The sequence below is a fragment of the Condylura cristata genome, unplaced genomic scaffold, assembly GCF_000260355.1.
Source record: "Condylura cristata isolate star-nosed mole 26May11 unplaced genomic scaffold, ConCri1.0 scaffold00015, whole genome shotgun sequence".
Lineage (NCBI taxonomy): Eukaryota > Metazoa > Chordata > Mammalia > Eulipotyphla > Talpidae > Condylura > Condylura cristata.
Genome location: NW_004567116.1, coordinates 26822665 through 26840330, shown reverse-complemented (window position 1 = coordinate 26840330; position 17666 = coordinate 26822665). Strand labels below are relative to the sequence as shown.

Below are 17666 nucleotides of genomic sequence, written 5' to 3'. Positions count from 1 at the left end.
AAAAAAAAAAAAAAAAAACTTTACATCTAAATCCCATCTCTCCTTCAAGTCCTTTCTCAAATGCCAACAAGCTCAAATGTTCTCCCAGCTGGGGATAAATTGCTCCTGAATAACATGCAAATGTTTCATTGCACAGTTTCTTCTTCTTTTAGGTTATAAACTCTGATGGGAAGAAGCCAATTTCTCAGTGAATCTCTGATCCATATTTGCAACTATCAAGCATCATTATAACCAACTTATCCTAAGCATTAGTTATGAAAGGGAGATGTGTTACAGGCAGAAGGGACAGAGACACTTTAATTATCCAGCTGTTTATTTCTGTGATTTCTTACCATTCTGGAGTCTATATTTTGCAAAGGAAAATTAAAGCGTGAAGAAGATATGATTTACCTCATCTTCTCCTTTGCATCTTCAAAGTTTTCAGATACAAAATAGACATCCTGAAAAGTTGTAATGAGACACTCCTGTTTGCATGTAATCTTGGGATCAAAGGGCTTTACTTTGACATGTCCAGAAAGTGCATGCTAGAAGATAAAGAGTGAATCAATGAATATGACTTATTTTCATAGATTACATTCTACACACAACTGCCAGATTGGTACACCTGTGAATGTATTACTAAAACAATGATCCTAATTCCAAACTAATTTCCTAGAGCTCTATGTAACCTACAATAGACTCCAATAAAACAAATGGCTTGCTGCTCCCCATAAATGCCCAAGATCATCTCACAGCTTTATACACCTCTCCCTGTAGGAGGACCTTTATTCATTTCCACCCGCTTTCTACCCCGCACTATTTATGCCTATCTACAGCATGAGTGTATTATACCAACTATGCATGCCATACCTACCACCAGGTGGGAGGCTCACTGACAGCAAACCAGTGCCTTGGGTAGGTTTCACAGCATCCATCACTCAATGAACTTAAATCTATCTCATTATTGGGTGAATAATAAATCTCAAAGAATTCCCTAGAAATTATAAGTGACTGCTAGCACAACGAAGGAAAACAGCAAGATTTTGTTAGCAAAAGCTTCAAAACACTATTTTACTTAAAAGATATATAGAGCTAATGCTTAGTGAAACAAGCCAGAAAGAAAGAGGAAAAATAACGGATGGTTTCACTCATAGCAGGAGCATAAAGGGTCAGTGGTAAAGTAATAATAATAATACTAAAGACATTTTAATGGGGTGGAGTGGGTAATGGGGTCAGAAATGGTGAGGGGAGTGCCTGGGACTATGGTGATGGCAACGGGTGAATTGGTGATGGGAAGTCCACGGGGATTACAAGGAAGGATTAGAAGGAAAAAGGCACAAAATGATGTAAAAATAAACTATTATAATAATTTTTTTAACTTATGTGGAAATGCAGGAGTCTGAACAAACCAAAACAATATTGAAAAATGAAGGCAAAGATTGAATACAAAAAAAAAAAAGATACTTAGATCTAAATCAGCTATGTCTTGGGAAACAGAAAATTTCTCTATAAGTACTGTTTCCTACCACCCCAAGTACTCTCCCTAGTCCATAGTAAGTTCTTGTCTAAGTCCAAAAACTATTTCTAGTCAGGTCATGTCCATTATTTTAGAAGAAAAGTTACATGCAAAAATTCACAAGTCTTACTTTGAGTTCACTGATAGAAGAAAGTAATCCAGCACCAAAGACTTTTAGTTGCCCATCTTGTTTACAAAGACCAAACTCCACAGTGAAAAAGTAGCACTGCAAAAGGACATTAATATTACTTCTACATCCTGAATGCCTAAACTTAAAACAAATTACAAGTTTAAAGCTCTCAGTTACTGACTAAAGCACCCCAGAATAAAGCCCAAGGCCTCCAGACCAAGCTCCCACGTTATTTCTCCATCTGGTCTCCTTCTGAACCAGCTCTTCTCAAACTTTTGTTCCCACAACTCTCATCCACTCTTGGTAAGGGCCCATTTCTGTGAGTTATAGCTAGCTACACTTACCTTATAAAAATTAGAAAAAAATTTAATGTTTACTAATACATTTAAAAATAGAATAGATTGCTTTATGGCAAGGTACTTGCCACCTTGTTTATTTTTTAAAAGATTTATTTATATATGCATACAAGAAATGGGGCATAGGTCAAAGGTGTGGGGGCAAAAGGATTCACCAGAGAACATAAATTATCTCACAGTCATCTTGAATATGCACTTTTAAACTACACATATACTCACATCCCAACCCAGCTAAGAATTACTGATCAATAAAGCTATTTCTAAACTTATACCGTTGCCAGCTTTTGAACAGCTTCCTCTGAAGCTCCAAGGGAAGCCAGGCCAATTTCTTGGGAGAACTGAGCAAAACTAGGTTCAGCCAAAAGGGGAACATGACCCAAGAGTTCATGGCAGGTGTCTCTGAAAAAAAGCACAAGTGTATCATGTCATGATGCTTAACACCAAGGCAAAATCCTCCACTCAGTCAAATTAAAATCTCATTTTTTTTTAATTCAATTGTTCTGGTGGTATGCCACTGGAATATATCACATGGGACACTAACAAAAAAAAAACAGAGAGAGTATTTTGATTCAAAACCTCAGCCACTCACAGACACCTGCACCCACCTCCCCAAAATTAGATTTCCAGTTAAATGCCATCTTCTCAGAAAGTCCTTCTCTCATCATTGTTTTCAAAACAGAAACACTACACACACACATTTCTTACCCCCTTCCCTCTTTTTTTATTTTTTCAGTGACACTTACCACTATCTAACCATCTATATTGCTAGTTTGTCTATTAACTGTATCCACCATTTGGAATTATAAGCTCTAGGAAGATAGAAAATTTTGACTGATTTCTTTCAGAGTTGCATTTCCTATGTTTAAATCAGTACCTGGCACCAAAGAGATTAGAGCACCATTTAATGAGTCTAACATCATGATATTAGTGGTTAACAATACATAACATGGAGTCTATAATATGTGCCAGGCACTGGTCTAACTGTCTGACATGGGTTAATTCACTTAATCTTCATAAGAAAAGCCATGAGGTCAGTATCCTTATTACAAAAAAGAAATCTATTAGATGAATAAATGCTGAAATAGAAGTACTTACGGCTCTGGGGTATAAAGAGGATCTGAACTGTGTCTCACGTACTGTGTGCAGTGAAAAACTCGAAAGGCTAAACCCGCTAAGAAATCTCTTGGTGATAAGTAACCAGCCACAGGACGAATGGAGAAACCTGTGCGTTCTACAAAACAAAGGACAAAGCAGAAATCTTTAGCAGAACAGATCATTCACTGTAGCATTCTGCCTCAGTCAGTGGTACCAAGTAACACATTGAGGGGGGAGATGGAAGCTCAAATTTATCATATGAGTCCTACGGGAAAATAATAATTATGAAGTACTTAACATGGTTACTTAACAGGTAATGAGTCAGACTTCAACATATTGCATCTCTTTTCACATTTATTACATGAGTTAAGTTTATTCTCCTCGTTGTGACAACTATAAAACTGAGGTGCAGAGACTACAATATTGTGCCCCAGACCACAGAGTAGATAGATAATAAACGTAGGATGAGGATGCAGGTGTCCTTAAACTACACCACTACACCTCACAGTCTTCCTTTAGAATAGTTTAGAATAGTCCCTAACAACCATTCTTTTATAAAAACTCACTAACTAGGTAGAGTTTAGAATAGTCCCTAACAACCATTCTTTTATAAAAACTCACTAACTAGGTATATTCATTCAGTTCAAAAGTATTCTTCAATTGATGTTATTTTAGTCAGTACTGACTCTTGTAAAGTGGCTTCTCTGTTTTTACTGAAGTAGATGGTGCACTTCCACTTCCCAACAGTTGAAACTGCACCTTCCGTATAAAAAGCACCTGCTTGAATTCCCATGTGAGTGGGAAGCTTTTGCACTCACACCCCATGGACATGGTACTCACAATTTCATGAGGCTGTTTTATTTTCAAATCAATTCTTTACCAGTCTTCTCCAGTTTGATCCCCAAACTTTCATTTCTGTTCAACAATCCTATACTTTAGTAATTCCTCTATTACATAAAATTATTTTCAAATATTTAAATAAAGTTATAATATATCTTAAATCTCCAGGCTAAATACCATGAGTCCTTCAAATTTTATTTATATGTTTTATTTTTCGATCCCCTTGTAATTCTGCTCCCTTTCCTCTATACTGGCTCCAGGTTATGACTGTCCATCTTCAAATGTGGTGCCCCCTACTGAATCCAATTAGTCTCTAGGACGGAATACAGGAAAATTCTGACCTTTCATATAACTGGACTTTATTCCTCTAATATTGATAGATCATGATCAAAACAGTGTTCAACTGTCCCCATATAAAAATTTAAGTAGTGTATTACCTTTTAGAAAATTTGAGACATCTTCCAATTGTGGGATATTATCTTCCCTATAACCACAATATTTAGAAAGCAAAGGTAAGTTTTTGAGATACTCTCTGCAGGCATGGGTTGGGTAAAGTTTGATGAGTTCTCGAAACACATTTCCCCAGGTCTTAATCTCCTCTTCAGTGAATTCAACCTTAGGGATGGTATCTCCACTAATAAGGCAGATGGGAAGAATGAGTTTTAATTGGCATTCAACAAATAGCACTTATTTTCTTTTACTAAGAGATTATAATTCACTGTTTGCTCACTTTATTATTATTTCAAAATTGGGGAAGTAATTTTTATAATACACTTACTGTTTATAGTTCATAGCCAAGTCTGCAAAATACTTTCGTCTTTTGCGGTACACATTGTCTTTGAAGCCCTGACAATTAAAAAAATAATAAAATATGTGTAGTGTATATACTAAATAATAGTTGACAATGATATTGAGGAAATAATTCACATTACTTGAGATATCACCAAAGAGCTACATGATTATTATTATGATCAAGCATTATTTAGAAATGTATAGTTTTTATTTGAATTTACACTACAGAGACTAAAAAGACTAGTGATACAAAGATACTATACACGGGCTACAAAAATAAAATCATTTGAGCAACATGAAAAGCAATCCCTTGGCTCTTTTCCAAGGATTAGATTATTTTTTCTTAATAATAATACTTAAAATTGTGACTTAACTGAATACAGTCTTAGCTACAAAAATGCCAAATCAAATAGCCATCCTTTATGGCAGCAAACAATAATAATTTATAAAGTAGGCAGAATAGTCATATTACAGCTGATACCTCAGCAAAATAATGCATCAAAAATAAAGCCCAGAAGGAAATAGACAATAAAGCAAATAATAGGAAGGAGGAGGAGGACACCTGAAAAGAGAAAATGAACTTTTCCTTCCATACAGATTCATGAACCCTTTCTAGGCACCTGGCCCATCTCAGCAGAAGCACAATCTAGGTCAGAGTTAAGCACAAGAAGTTTACATTAACCTATTACTATTTTTTAAAAAAATGACAAGTACCTTATTAGAGATTGCACAAAATGCAACTTAAGTGCAACAGAGAAGCTCAAGCCACAGAGTTCATGTAAGAGGATAGCAGAGTTTGGGAAAGAGATGAAAACAGCATGCTGTGCCTGAGAAAGACCAGCAATTTGATCTTGCTGGAGGCTGCAGAGTGAGTTGATGCATGTTCTAGACTAGGTAGGGGCCTCTGGTGAAGTTCTATTAAAAAGATTGGATTTTAGTTTTTGGATAAAGAAAAGTTGTTGGTGATTTAAAAAATAATAATAATAAGAGTTTTATTGAGATGTAATTCACATGGCATACTGACATTTAAAAGTATACAACTGAGTGGTTTGTAGTATATTTATAGAGTTGTACAACCATTTCCACTATAATTTCAAAATATTTTTAGCACCTCAGAAAGAAACAACATAATTATTAGTTTCACCCTAGCCCCCATCCCTGGCAAAAATATTTATTAAAATAATTTACAGAGGGCCTCCCTGATGAGGGGAAGGGGTTGCTTCAGCAATATCATGGCAACAGCCTAAGTTCAATCTCCCTCCAGAGAACTAACCTACAAATGGTGCAGCAGACCTCTCCTGTCTCACCCACTATTACCCTTAAGAGTGCATTTCAGTCAATCTGCCTGTTCTGATCCCTGCTCTATCTCTGGTGAAGTCTCTCACTGCGCCTCCTTCACCTGTGGCCTACACCCCAGTCCTACAAAATACATAAATAAATATCAAAAAATAATAATAAAATTATTTACAGGATGGTCCGCATCAAGTTCAGATCCATACATCAGAACTCTGTTGGCACAATGGTCCAGGTCAGAAATCTTCTTTGGAAACCAAGGTACAGTTTCCATATCTGCAAAATACAAAATGACTAGCAGGTAAAATGACAACTTACAAAAAGCAATTTAAAAAAAGACACTGGACCTCTCTGGTGGTTTAGGGATTAAGTCTCAGTGCTATGGCCACCATGGCTGGAGATCCAGCCCCCCGTTAGGGAGGTGACATACACGGCACAGCAGACCTCCCCTGCCTCCGCCGCTGCTCCCCTCAGCAGTGTATTGCAATCCGCCTGTTCTACTCCCCACACTGTTTCTGGTGAATCCTCTTATCCTCCACTCCCTACACCTCTGGCCTACACCGCAGTTCTTCTCTGTAAAAAAAAAAAAAAAGAAGAAAGAAAGAAAAGACAGGAAGGAATTCATAAATGCATTTAAGGAGATTTTTAAATTTTAGCTTAAACATCAAAGCAAAATTTATATAAGCAAATTGCTGTGTTTCTCGTAAATAAATTTTTCTTAAAATTGTGGAGTTTTAGGGCCTTCCCTGGTGGCACAATGGGTTAGGATGCAGCACTACAAGTTAGCCGTAGCTGTGGCTTCAACCCCGGCACTGGAGGTGACCCACATGGCGTAGCACACATCTCCTGTCTCATCTGCTGCTCTCTTTAGCAGTGTACTTGGTCAATCTGCCTGTTCTGCTCCCTATTCTGTCTCTGGTGAATACTCTCAACACCCCTGCACCTCCAGTCTGTACCCCAGTTCTGTATGCATAAATAAAATCTTTTTTAAAAATTTGAAATTTTAAAATGTTGAATTCTCAAATTAATTTCCTCTATGTGTTGGAGATACTGTATTTTAATAATAGAACAAAGAATCAAATTTTTAAACAACATATTTAGTTACCTTAAAGAAGCAGAAAAGGAATGTTAAACTGTACAGCCCAAATCACAAATTTAATAACATTTTTGAAAGTTTGTTTTTGTTGATGAAAGGATCTTCGAGAACATTCATGCCTTTTCCAGTTTGCTCTTCTCACCACTCCTCAGACATACAAGCCTGTATAAGTCTCTTACGCTGTTCTCTTACCTGGAATAGCCATCCTACTTCCATCTCCCACTCCTCCCCATCCTTATGTTTTACTGAGAACATTCTCCTCCTTCAAAACCCAAATCAAATTACCCTTCCCAAGCCCTATAGGTAGATGCAGGTCTCTATCTTCCCGGTTCCTGTGACATTAGGTTTCTAATTATCTAAAAACTATTTATTATAATAAAGCATTGTCTTATTATAATGTATCTACTTATATATCTGTCTTACAGGAAAGACTACAAATCCCTTAAGGATAGAGACTATATATTTTTGCATCCCTATTTCTTAGTAAAAATAATCAGACACAAATTAGTGTACCCTACATTGTCACCAAATTGTTTAGTCTCTACAAAACTCTTCATCTTATAGATGAGGAAGCTAAAGTGCAGAGACAAGGTAATTTATACAAGGTGACTTATCTCTAGACCTCCAGCCCTCTTGCCAAATGGAGTCTAAGTTTCCTTCTAATACACCCAAAGGTGATATTGAAGAGAATTAGCAACAAACACAACAGGGACAGCAATCACTCAAAAGGGCTAAAACAGAGTCCTAAACTCCTGCTCTGCTAGGTTTGTGGTGAGCTAGGGACTCCTGGAGAGGACCTGGAGCACCAGGGTTCAGGCGAGTGAGGAGCACTCCAGAAACATTGGGAGGCAGCTACCTACCAGGCGGAAATGGGAGCACCTCAACATTTAAAAAACTTACACATAGCGATGCAAATACATAACAGATAAATATCAGTCTTTATTACACCCCAAATGTTGTGACAAAATCTGAAGGGATTATCTAAATTAAGCACCAGGTGCAAAATGTGCTCCATTTAATGTGTCACTTGGACCAAGCAAATTACAAGACTTTTCTTCACAATGACAATCTTAGCAGAGGCTAATGAGTATTTAAAACATTACTGTGTTTTCATCTGCTTTTGGAGGAGAAGGGACAGGGAGGAATGTTATGCATAGTATATCTCACAACATAATTGTGAGCAATTGTCAACACTCTGAACAAATTCAAGTATTCCATAATACCTGCTAGATGTGAAGCCTGAAAGTTCATGTACACTCAGCATTGTATACTGGAGGTTTGGGAGATCAAGACACGTGTAATGATTTGAAAATTTAGATAACATAATCAGTTTCTAACTATTCTGAATTCTTTCTTATACTCAAGAGTTCCTCTTCATTTCTCTCATACTTGATCAAATACTTTGTGCAATTTTTCCTTAGTACTTTGAGCAACTACATTGTGTTTTCTTCACTACCAGATTGTGAACAATTTCAAAAGTGTTTGATGTTTCCTTTCATGCTTTCAAGGTAAATGTAAGATTGAACATGTATTATGTACTTAATCTTCTAAATGATATTTTCACTTTTCAAACTTACCATCTACCTTCACAGTGAAATTATCTGGTGGATTCACAGAGAGAACATTAGTATGAGACTTCAACAGATGAAAAATATCATTCAATTGTTCTCTGTTGATATCACAGTCAACAAAAATCTCAAATTCTGAGTTCCTTCTCTTTGATTTTCGGGACTCAATATGTAACAGGTTCACGTGCTTCTCCTGTGTAAAACAGAAGATAGAGCTTCCAGATGACTGACTGACATGAAAAATCTCTGATTATTTTCATTACTAATAAAAATCAATTTCAGGGCCCTCCCTGGTGGTACATCTGGCTGAAGCACAGCATTATGGAGCTGTCTGAAGCCACTAACGCATGAATTTGATCCCCACCCCGGAGGTGACCCACATGGCACAGCAGACCTCTCCTGACCCGCCAGCTGCTCCCCTCAGCAGTGAACTTCATCAGTCTGCCTGTTCTGCTCCCCACTCTGTCTCTGGTGAATCCTCTCACCAGAGGATTCTCTGGCCTGTACCCCAGTCCTTATATGCATAAATAAATAAATCTTCTTAAAAAATCTATTTCATAGTTTCTCAAATAGCCAAAAGGGGTGGGGAGCTCCTTTTTGTGTTGCCAACAATGAAATAACTCCCCCCCCAATATTACATAAATTTTCAGAAAATTCGAAAGAAATCATCACACCCTCTAGAAACTAATAGAAAACTACCCACTGCAGTTCCTCAGATTCCCAGAATCAACTGACATTCAGATAAAAAAACAAGTCTCCTAGATAAAGTGAACCTTTTAAAAATTCTCAAAACTGAAAACGTTTTTTCAATATTAGTCCTTAGAAAGAAGTTTCCTTTAAAATATATTTAATAAAGTTAAGTAAAAAGTTTGAACAGAAAGTATTTAATAGCTCAAATCTCTTAAACTACAAATTTAGCAACCCTCTGAACCAGGAGCTGCTGTGCAGCTTTCCCATGCCAACCTGGGCTGTGGGTACTATGTGTGCAGACTTGTGAGAGTCTCTTCCCTTACCATGGACGTTGTGGGAGGGGTGGTTTGGGGGCGCGTGGGGGGGGCGCTGGGAAAGAACTGGTAACGTAATAATGAAACGAAGAACCAATCATCCAACAAAACTGATGCCTCACACATTCTTCAAGGGTATATGTCTACATTTTAAATTTTTAATTCTCTGAAATATTATTTTCAAGTGGTTATATAACACTATGCCATAGGTATATAAACTTGATTTATTGACAAGTCCTAAGGACTTGACATTAACTACTTTCCCAGTGACCCTATGAGTTAGGTGAAGTTCTCCTTCATAGACGTAAAGGCTGATAAACAGAGCAATTAATTAATTTGTCTAATTACTCAACTGACACACAACAGAACAAGGATCTGAACTCCAGTGGTCTGCCCCCAAGGCCTACAGGCTTACCTACAATGATGTCCTAATAATACCATCAAACCTGTGTCCTACCTTAGGACAAGTAGCTTGTTTATAATTTTTAGTTTGGGTTTTAATTGTTACTTACTTTTAATAAATGTATGTCCTTAAGCCCTTCTGCTAGGCTGGGCCCCCTCAGTTCAGTGCAGTCACAGCACTTATTACTTTTCCTCAGGTCACTTGATACACATGTAAGTATTTATTTAATTACGTGTTTAGTGTCAGTCTTCCCCACTGGATCATACCCTCTCTGAGAGTGGGCAGGGAGTTTTGCTCAGGTCCACATCTTTAGTATTTCACATGGCACCTGGCACAGAATAAGTACTCAGTCTCTGTGTTCTGTCTGACTGGCCTCTGTTACCATAAGTTAGAATTATAGAAGTAGAATGACTGGGTCAAAAACTGCGAATACTTAAAGGCTCTTAACACATTATCAGAGTGTTTCAATACACAGATTGTTAGTTTGTCCTAACATCAAGCTGTACTAGACTGTCAAATGCTTTGAAACTTAAACAATAAGGAACAGTATAATTGTAGAATCATTGTTATATACAAGTAATATAATTCAACCTATTAACATTGAATCATACCATTATTTTTTAAATATTTTATTTAATAAAATTTGCTTTTCTGAAATCTAATTAGTGAATCTCCCCCTCTCCTTTCTTTATTGCTATTTGTATCTTCTCTTCCATAAATTATTTATATCCCTTTACCCATTGATCTGAATTGGGCAATATTTTAAAATTTTAAGTAGTTAAGAAATTTCTGTATTCCATCTCCAAAAAAAGTACAATAATTTATATTTTAAATGTAGTTTTCCAGACTCATTTCAGAAGTATCCGCCTATGCAAAAAAAAAACAGAGAGTGCATACCTGGAAGATTTTCAGGGCTTTTATAAGTCCTCCAACTTCATTCTTTAAGGAAAAAATGAGAGTTGCTCTTCCCCTTTCTAAGGAGTGGTCTTTGTTCTCCTTATTGTCTTCAATCATGATGAAAATAAAATAAAATAAGCTCTTCTGGCTAAGAATTTTTCTTTCCCTAAAATTAATTATTGCATAAATGATTATCAACATTTTTTACAGTAGCAAACATGTGGAAAGGTCATCTTAATGCATAAAATGTAAGTATTCTTTTATCTTAATCTTCAACTTTATTGATTTAGTCACTATAAAACCCCTAAGTCTAATAAGCTCCAAAGCTCAAGTGAATGATTTAGCATTTCTTTTCAAACTAACATGAAGACCCCCAAAGTAAAATGTATTCAGCTTGTCTACATTTACTGAGTCCACATTTTCCCTGATATTCTCTCTATGTCATGCTGCAAGAAAAGGATTCTGCAAATTTAGTCTATGTCCTGACCTACCAGTGTTATCATAACAGAAGCAAACTTTAACAGTTGGAAGCAAAAATCAAAAATCAGTAGAATCTCTCCCTGGTGACGCCAATGGTTAAAGCACAGCTCTATGAAGCTCTCCAAAGCCACTGCAGCACAAGTTCGATCCCTGGCCACAGAGGTGACCCACCTGGTGTGGCAGATCTCTTCTCCTGACTCACCTTCTGCTCTCCTCAGCAGTGTATTTCAGTCAATCTGCCTGTTCTGCTCCCCATTCTGTCTCTGGTGAATCCTCTCATCCTCCCCCACTGGCCTGTACCCCAGTTCTGTATGCATAAATAAAAAACCTTAAAAAGAAGAAGAAGAAGAACAGTAAAGTGATGCTGGGCAGTCAATGCAGCATTGAGAGAATTTCAGATTTCTTGACAGTTCATTCTCCACAATATCTCCAAGTTTAGAGTACATTCTTCATATAAAACTACATAAAGACTTCCTTTTATGTTGTGCAAAATGGCCTTAAGTTCCCCTAGCAGGAGCCAGTGTAAGAAGTACTAATCATTATGGCTGGTTTAACTTCCATACCTTTGGAGCTCATAATTCTTTTCTTTCCCTGCCTCCGGATATGATCTAGTTTTGCCACCCCTACCTCCCCAATAGGTAGGGACAGAAGGAGGTAAAAGCTGTATTAATTGACTATGTTGCCCAAGGTATTGCATTACTTTGATTTATTTAAGGACATAATGAAGTATTATGTTGAGATTTGGAAACACTCCTACACCTCTGGTCTAAATCAGTATGAGCAGGAATTTCCTTTAAAAGAACTTTGCTAAGAAACTAGAAGAGAATTCTCATCTCCTCTCCTACCTCACTCCCCTTCTTCTATATAAGCTTATGGAACACAGGATTTTAACATTTGGCCATAACATTGCCTGGTTGACAGATTTTAGGAAACACCAGTTCTTCTCTCCTTGAGTCAACGACCCAAAGTCCTTTTTCAGAACTTTGTATTTCCCCTTGTCACTTTTTTCATTTCAATTCAACCTCCCCAACTTCTCCCACACCTTCAAGGGCAAAAATACAGCACTAGACACTGTTAAGATGAAAGGCTATAAAGTGTTCAGTAGGCCACATCTGTTTGAATCCATGTCTCAGGAAGAAGTATATATTTTCTTTTTTAAAGCAACACTCTAACAGGCTAATGCCAATGGGTACTTTCCCTTTTCCTGTGAAAGGAGGGGGGAGGGAGTCACTCTTCCTGCCCTGAAGATGCACTGGCGTGCAGGATACACTACTGGAAATAAGGAAAATATATCAAGAAGGAGGTCAGAAGACAAAGGTGTGCAATTTGGCTAACTCTTATCCCCCTTAGTTTAATCAATAATAAGATCAATTAAAATTTTTCTGATCTATGAAGCAAAAGTACTATTGAATTCAAGTATGGATTCTGTTTGAAGACAGAACTTAAAAGTTGTGGAGAGAACTTGTATGAAGAAAATCCTCCAGAATGTCATGATTTTCTGTTCTAAATGGGGGGAGAGAATGAGGATCAAAGTAAAGATAATATACAAAAGAGAACACCGTGCATGAAAAACATTACAGGAAATGCACATGTCAGGAAAAAAAAGGAAATAAATTATATACCCCTGCCTGAAAATAATTTAATGTGATAATAGATGGATAAATGAACTCCCATAAATTATAGCTTTGTAAAGACACAGTTACTTTAAGCTGCGCTCACATTTAGTTTTAATCAAAAAATACTTCCATCCTTCTTTGAGAAGTAATTGAGTCAAATAGTTTTACTGGGTTGAAAAATTCAACTCTAGTTTTTTTCCCCCAAGTTAACTAAAGCATCATTGGGGAGTTAACTTTAAACTCTGAAAACCAAATGGTCAGAGGCAAGAAACTTACCTGGACTATTAACTGGATGGAATCTACTAGTCCCTATGCCTCCTTGTCAGCTATAACCTGGAATCAAGCTCTTAGCCCTCTGTTGGGAAGGAGGTCAAGAGGAGTGTCACTCCGAGAGGGTATGCGTCTGAGAACCCTGTCCTTTCTGGGTATCTAAGGGAATGTAACCTTTATGGAAGGAGGGAAAGAGAGATGCCATTTGACAGAGCAGAAGGGAAGGAAAATGTCTGTGTCTGTTTCGGCTAACATAAAAGAGTCATCCAGAGTTGGGGTCACCTCGACTTCAGTTTCCTCACCTGTACAATTTAAGAAATATCTATCTCACAGGGTTTGTTGTGAAGGTGAAAACAGATGATGTGTAAGGAGCCAGTTTCTGTACACGGAGGCCTTCAAAAAAAATAGTGTATTTTCTTCCCACACAAGGAGGAAGGAGAGAAGAGTGTTAGTGATCACAGAGCTACAATTTCTTAATCCCAAAATAATCTCCCCACGGGCATTTACCTTCCCGGAGGGTGCCTCTGCCTCTGTCCTTTGCCTGCCCCAGCAATCTCAAATCCGCGGCGGCTGTTCCAGGACCCAGGGGGTCCGGGGTCAGTTTACTTACCTCTGGTGTGGCGGGCGGTAAGCTGGGTCTGCAGCGGAACCGCGCGGCCCGCCTCTTATAGAAACAAGGGGTCGGAGCTGGCCAATGGGCGCCGAGGCGGCGGGGCGCGTCCGCCGGGAGCTGACCTTCCCTTGGTGCTGATCTCCGGTACCTCCAGTGCCTAGACTCTTTCGCCTCGTTTAGCCTTTAAGTGTATCTAACTGTGGTTTTAATTAAGCTAATGCTAGTATTCTTAACTACACAAGTCTGACTAATAGTAAACCGTCTCCACAGTTGGAAATTCCCTCCAAACCAAGATAACACCTATTACCATAACCTCCTAGGTTGTATAGTTCAAAGAAGAAATACCCCCACTTGGATATTTTTGTACTTGTAGGTTATTTCACAGCTCAGTCCTACTTCATTATTGTCTTGGTGCCTTCCCTTATTTCTTGGGGGCAAAGGTATTGTTGAACTTTTTTGGAAGAGAAGTGTTCAGTACTTTTCCAGTTAATTTTAAAACTGCAAGTAGATGAGCATTCTGTATTAGCAGAAAAGCATGTTACATGTGCTAGAGAAACATAGGGCAGAGACCCATAAGGTGGACTAAGTTATTTATTGAAGGTTCAGCCATTAGCTCCTCTTCCCATGGATTATATATATATACAGAATCACACACATATATACATACCCCCACCATGCACAGGCATGATGGGGCAATTTTTTCTCTTTTTAAAAAAATATATTTATTTTATCATCATTTATGTACAATGTATGAATTCCCTGCACCAGGGATGTATGATTTCCACCATGAATTCACCCCTGTACCATCACCATAGTCCTTTGTGCTCTTACCACTCCTGTTTTGATCCTACTCCCCTCTTTACCCCCTGCAGAATACCTCTGGTATATAGTTGCCTGTTGATTTTGATTTGTACCTTATTATAGTTTTTTTCCTGATTCCTTATTTGGAGCCTCTACATTCCTCCTAAAAGCAAAGACATCTGGTATTTTTCTTTTTCCTTCTGGCTTATTTCACTGGGCATGATCCCTTCCAGCTCCATCCATGTTGCTGTGAATGGCATATGCTTCTCTTTTTGAATTCTGAGTAATATTCCATCGTGCATTTGTACATCTTCTTGATCCAGTCATCTATTTTTGGGCATCTGAGTTGCTTCCATAGTTTACTTATTGTAAATAGTGCTGCAATAAACCTAGGAGTGCAGGTGACCTTCTGAATTAATGCTTTTGTGTCCTTGGGGTAGATACCTAGGAGTGGAATAGCTGGATATATGGAAGTTCCATTTTTATCAATTGGAAATATTTTCAAACAGCTTTCCATAGTGGTTGTATCAGCTTGCACTCCCATCAGCAGTGTAGGAGAGCTCCTTTTTCTCCACATCCTCACCAACATTTGTTGTTGTTAGTTTTTTTTTTTTAAATATGTGCCATTCTCACTGGGGTGAGGTGGAATCTCATTGTGGTTTATTTGCATTTCCTTTATTACAAGTGATGTTGAACATTTTTTCATATGCCTGATGACCATTTGCATTTCCTCTTTGGAGAACTGTCTTTTTAGCTCTTCTGCCCATATTTTTGAATGGGTTGTTCACTTTGTTTCTGTTGAGTTTGCTTTGTGATCAGTCCCTTATCATTAGTATTGTATGCAAACCAAATACCTCATGGAGATTGAAACCCACACTACTGAAAGAGAACTGGATCAATGAGGAGATCAAAAAAGAAATTAAAAAATACTTTGAGATGACTGATAGTGAGGATATAACTCTCCAAAATGTATGGGACACAGTAAAAGCAGTTATAAGAGGAACATATATATATCAATATAGGCTCACATTAAGAAACAAGGAAGAGGGCCTTCCCTGGTGGCGCAGTGGGTTAAAGCACAGCACCAAGAAGCTAAAGCCACTTCTGCATGAGTTTGATTCCCGCCTGCCCTGGAGGGATCCCACATGGCGTGGCAGACCTCTCCTGACCTGTCCGCTGCTCCCCTCAGCAGTGTTCTCCTACAGTCTGCCTATTCTGCTCCCCACTCTGTCTCTGGTGAAACCTCTCACCGCCCCTGCACCTCTGGCCTGTACCCAAGCTCTGTATGCATAAATAAATAAATCTTTAAAAAAAAAGAAAGAAACAACCTACTTTCCCACCTTAAAGAACTGAAAAAAGAACAGATAAAAAGCCAGTAGAAGAAAGGAAATAATAAAAATCAAAGCAGAAATTAATGACATAGGACTTAAGAAAACAATCCAAAAGATCATTGAAACCAAAAACTGGTTCTTTTGAAAAAAGTAAACAAAATAGACAAACCTCTAGCCAGGCTAACAAAGAAAAAAGATGGAGAAAAGATAAATAAATAGGATCATAAACGAAAGAGAAGAAATTATGACACAGAATAAATCAAAAGAATAATCAGAGATTATTACAGAGCAATTTATATGCAAACAAATTCAACAATCTAGAAAATATGGACAAATTCCTACAATTTTATGATCATCCAAAGCTAGATAAGGGAGAAACAGAACACCTAAACAGACCAATTACAAGCAGTGAAGTTGGTACAGTAATCAAATCCCTTCCTAAAAACCAAAGCCCAGGACCATACTGCTTTACAAATGAATTTTACCATTCAGAAACAAATTAGTGCCTGTCCTACACAAACTCTTTCAAAAAATTGAGAAGGAAGGAATACTACCAAATACATTTTATGAAGCCAACATTATACTAATACCAAAACCAAACAAGGACAACACAAAACAAGGCCAATCTCTCTAATGAGCACTGATGCCAAATCTTCAATAAAATCCTAGCTAACAGAATCCAACAATGCATCACAAAGATAATCCACCATGACCAAATAGGATTTATTCCAGGGGGATAAGGATAGTTCAACATCTGAAAATCAATTAATGTAATTCAATACATCAACAAAAGAAAAATAAAAACCATGTGATCACATCAATAAATGCTAAGAAAGCATTTGACAAGTTCAACATCCATTTATGATAAAGGCTCTTGAAATTCTTAGGATGGAAAGAACATCTCTTAACATAATAAAGGCCATATATGACAAACAAACCTATAGCCAATGTCATTCTCAATGGTGAAAAGCTAAAATCTTTTCCCTGAAGGTCAAGAACAAGACAAGTATGTCCACTCTCACCGCTGCTTTTCAATATAGTATTGGAAGTCCTAGCCAGAGCAGTAAGACAAGATAGACATACAAGGAATCTCAATAGGGAAAGAAGAAGTAAAACTATCACTATTTGCAAGTGATATGATAATATACATAAAATTCCACAAGAAAACTTATCAAAATAATTAGCCACATTAGTAAAGTGGCAGGATATAAAATCAACAATTTGAAGAAGAAATCAAGAAACAAAATAATTGAAACAAAAATAGTGGGACTTTTTTAAAAGCTGAAGTGCTACTTACACAGTAAAGTTCGCCCTATTGAAATATACAGTTTCTGGGTATAGTGACAAACATATAGATGTGCAACTGATGTAGCTACAAATGACTGGTCTCTTATATAAGCATTAAGTTTGCCTTTCCCCTATTTCTTGGAATTTCACCCTTGTTTGACAGGTTTGTCTTCTTACATTCCAAGAAAAAGATAGTTAAACAGCAATGGTTGTAAAAGCAAGCTGGCACCCACCTGTCTCTGTGCCGACTCCCTTCCCCCTCCCTTTTGCAGATCCTAGGACTTTTTTCCCCCTTTGTA

The 17666-nt window shown here is 37.5% G+C and overlaps 1 protein-coding gene across 1 annotated transcript in view; it reads right to left on the bottom strand.

Moving 5' to 3' along the window:
- Window positions 1-11086, bottom strand: part of TPH1 (tryptophan hydroxylase 1) — a 13262-nt gene extending 2176 nt beyond the window's left edge. The window contains exons 1-9 of the mRNA XM_004683003.1: window positions 10970-11086; window positions 8675-8858; window positions 6177-6277; window positions 4695-4762; window positions 4354-4550; window positions 3077-3212; window positions 2254-2380; window positions 1626-1721; window positions 391-524 (exon numbers count right to left, since the gene is read on the bottom strand). Of these exons, the coding sequence (XP_004683060.1) occupies window positions 391-524; window positions 1626-1721; window positions 2254-2380; window positions 3077-3212; window positions 4354-4550; window positions 4695-4762; window positions 6177-6277; window positions 8675-8858; window positions 10970-11086 (1160 nt within the window). The remainder of the gene's footprint in view (window positions 1-390; window positions 525-1625; window positions 1722-2253; window positions 2381-3076; window positions 3213-4353; window positions 4551-4694; window positions 4763-6176; window positions 6278-8674; window positions 8859-10969) is intronic.
- Between the last annotated feature and the right edge of the window lie 6580 nt (window positions 11087-17666).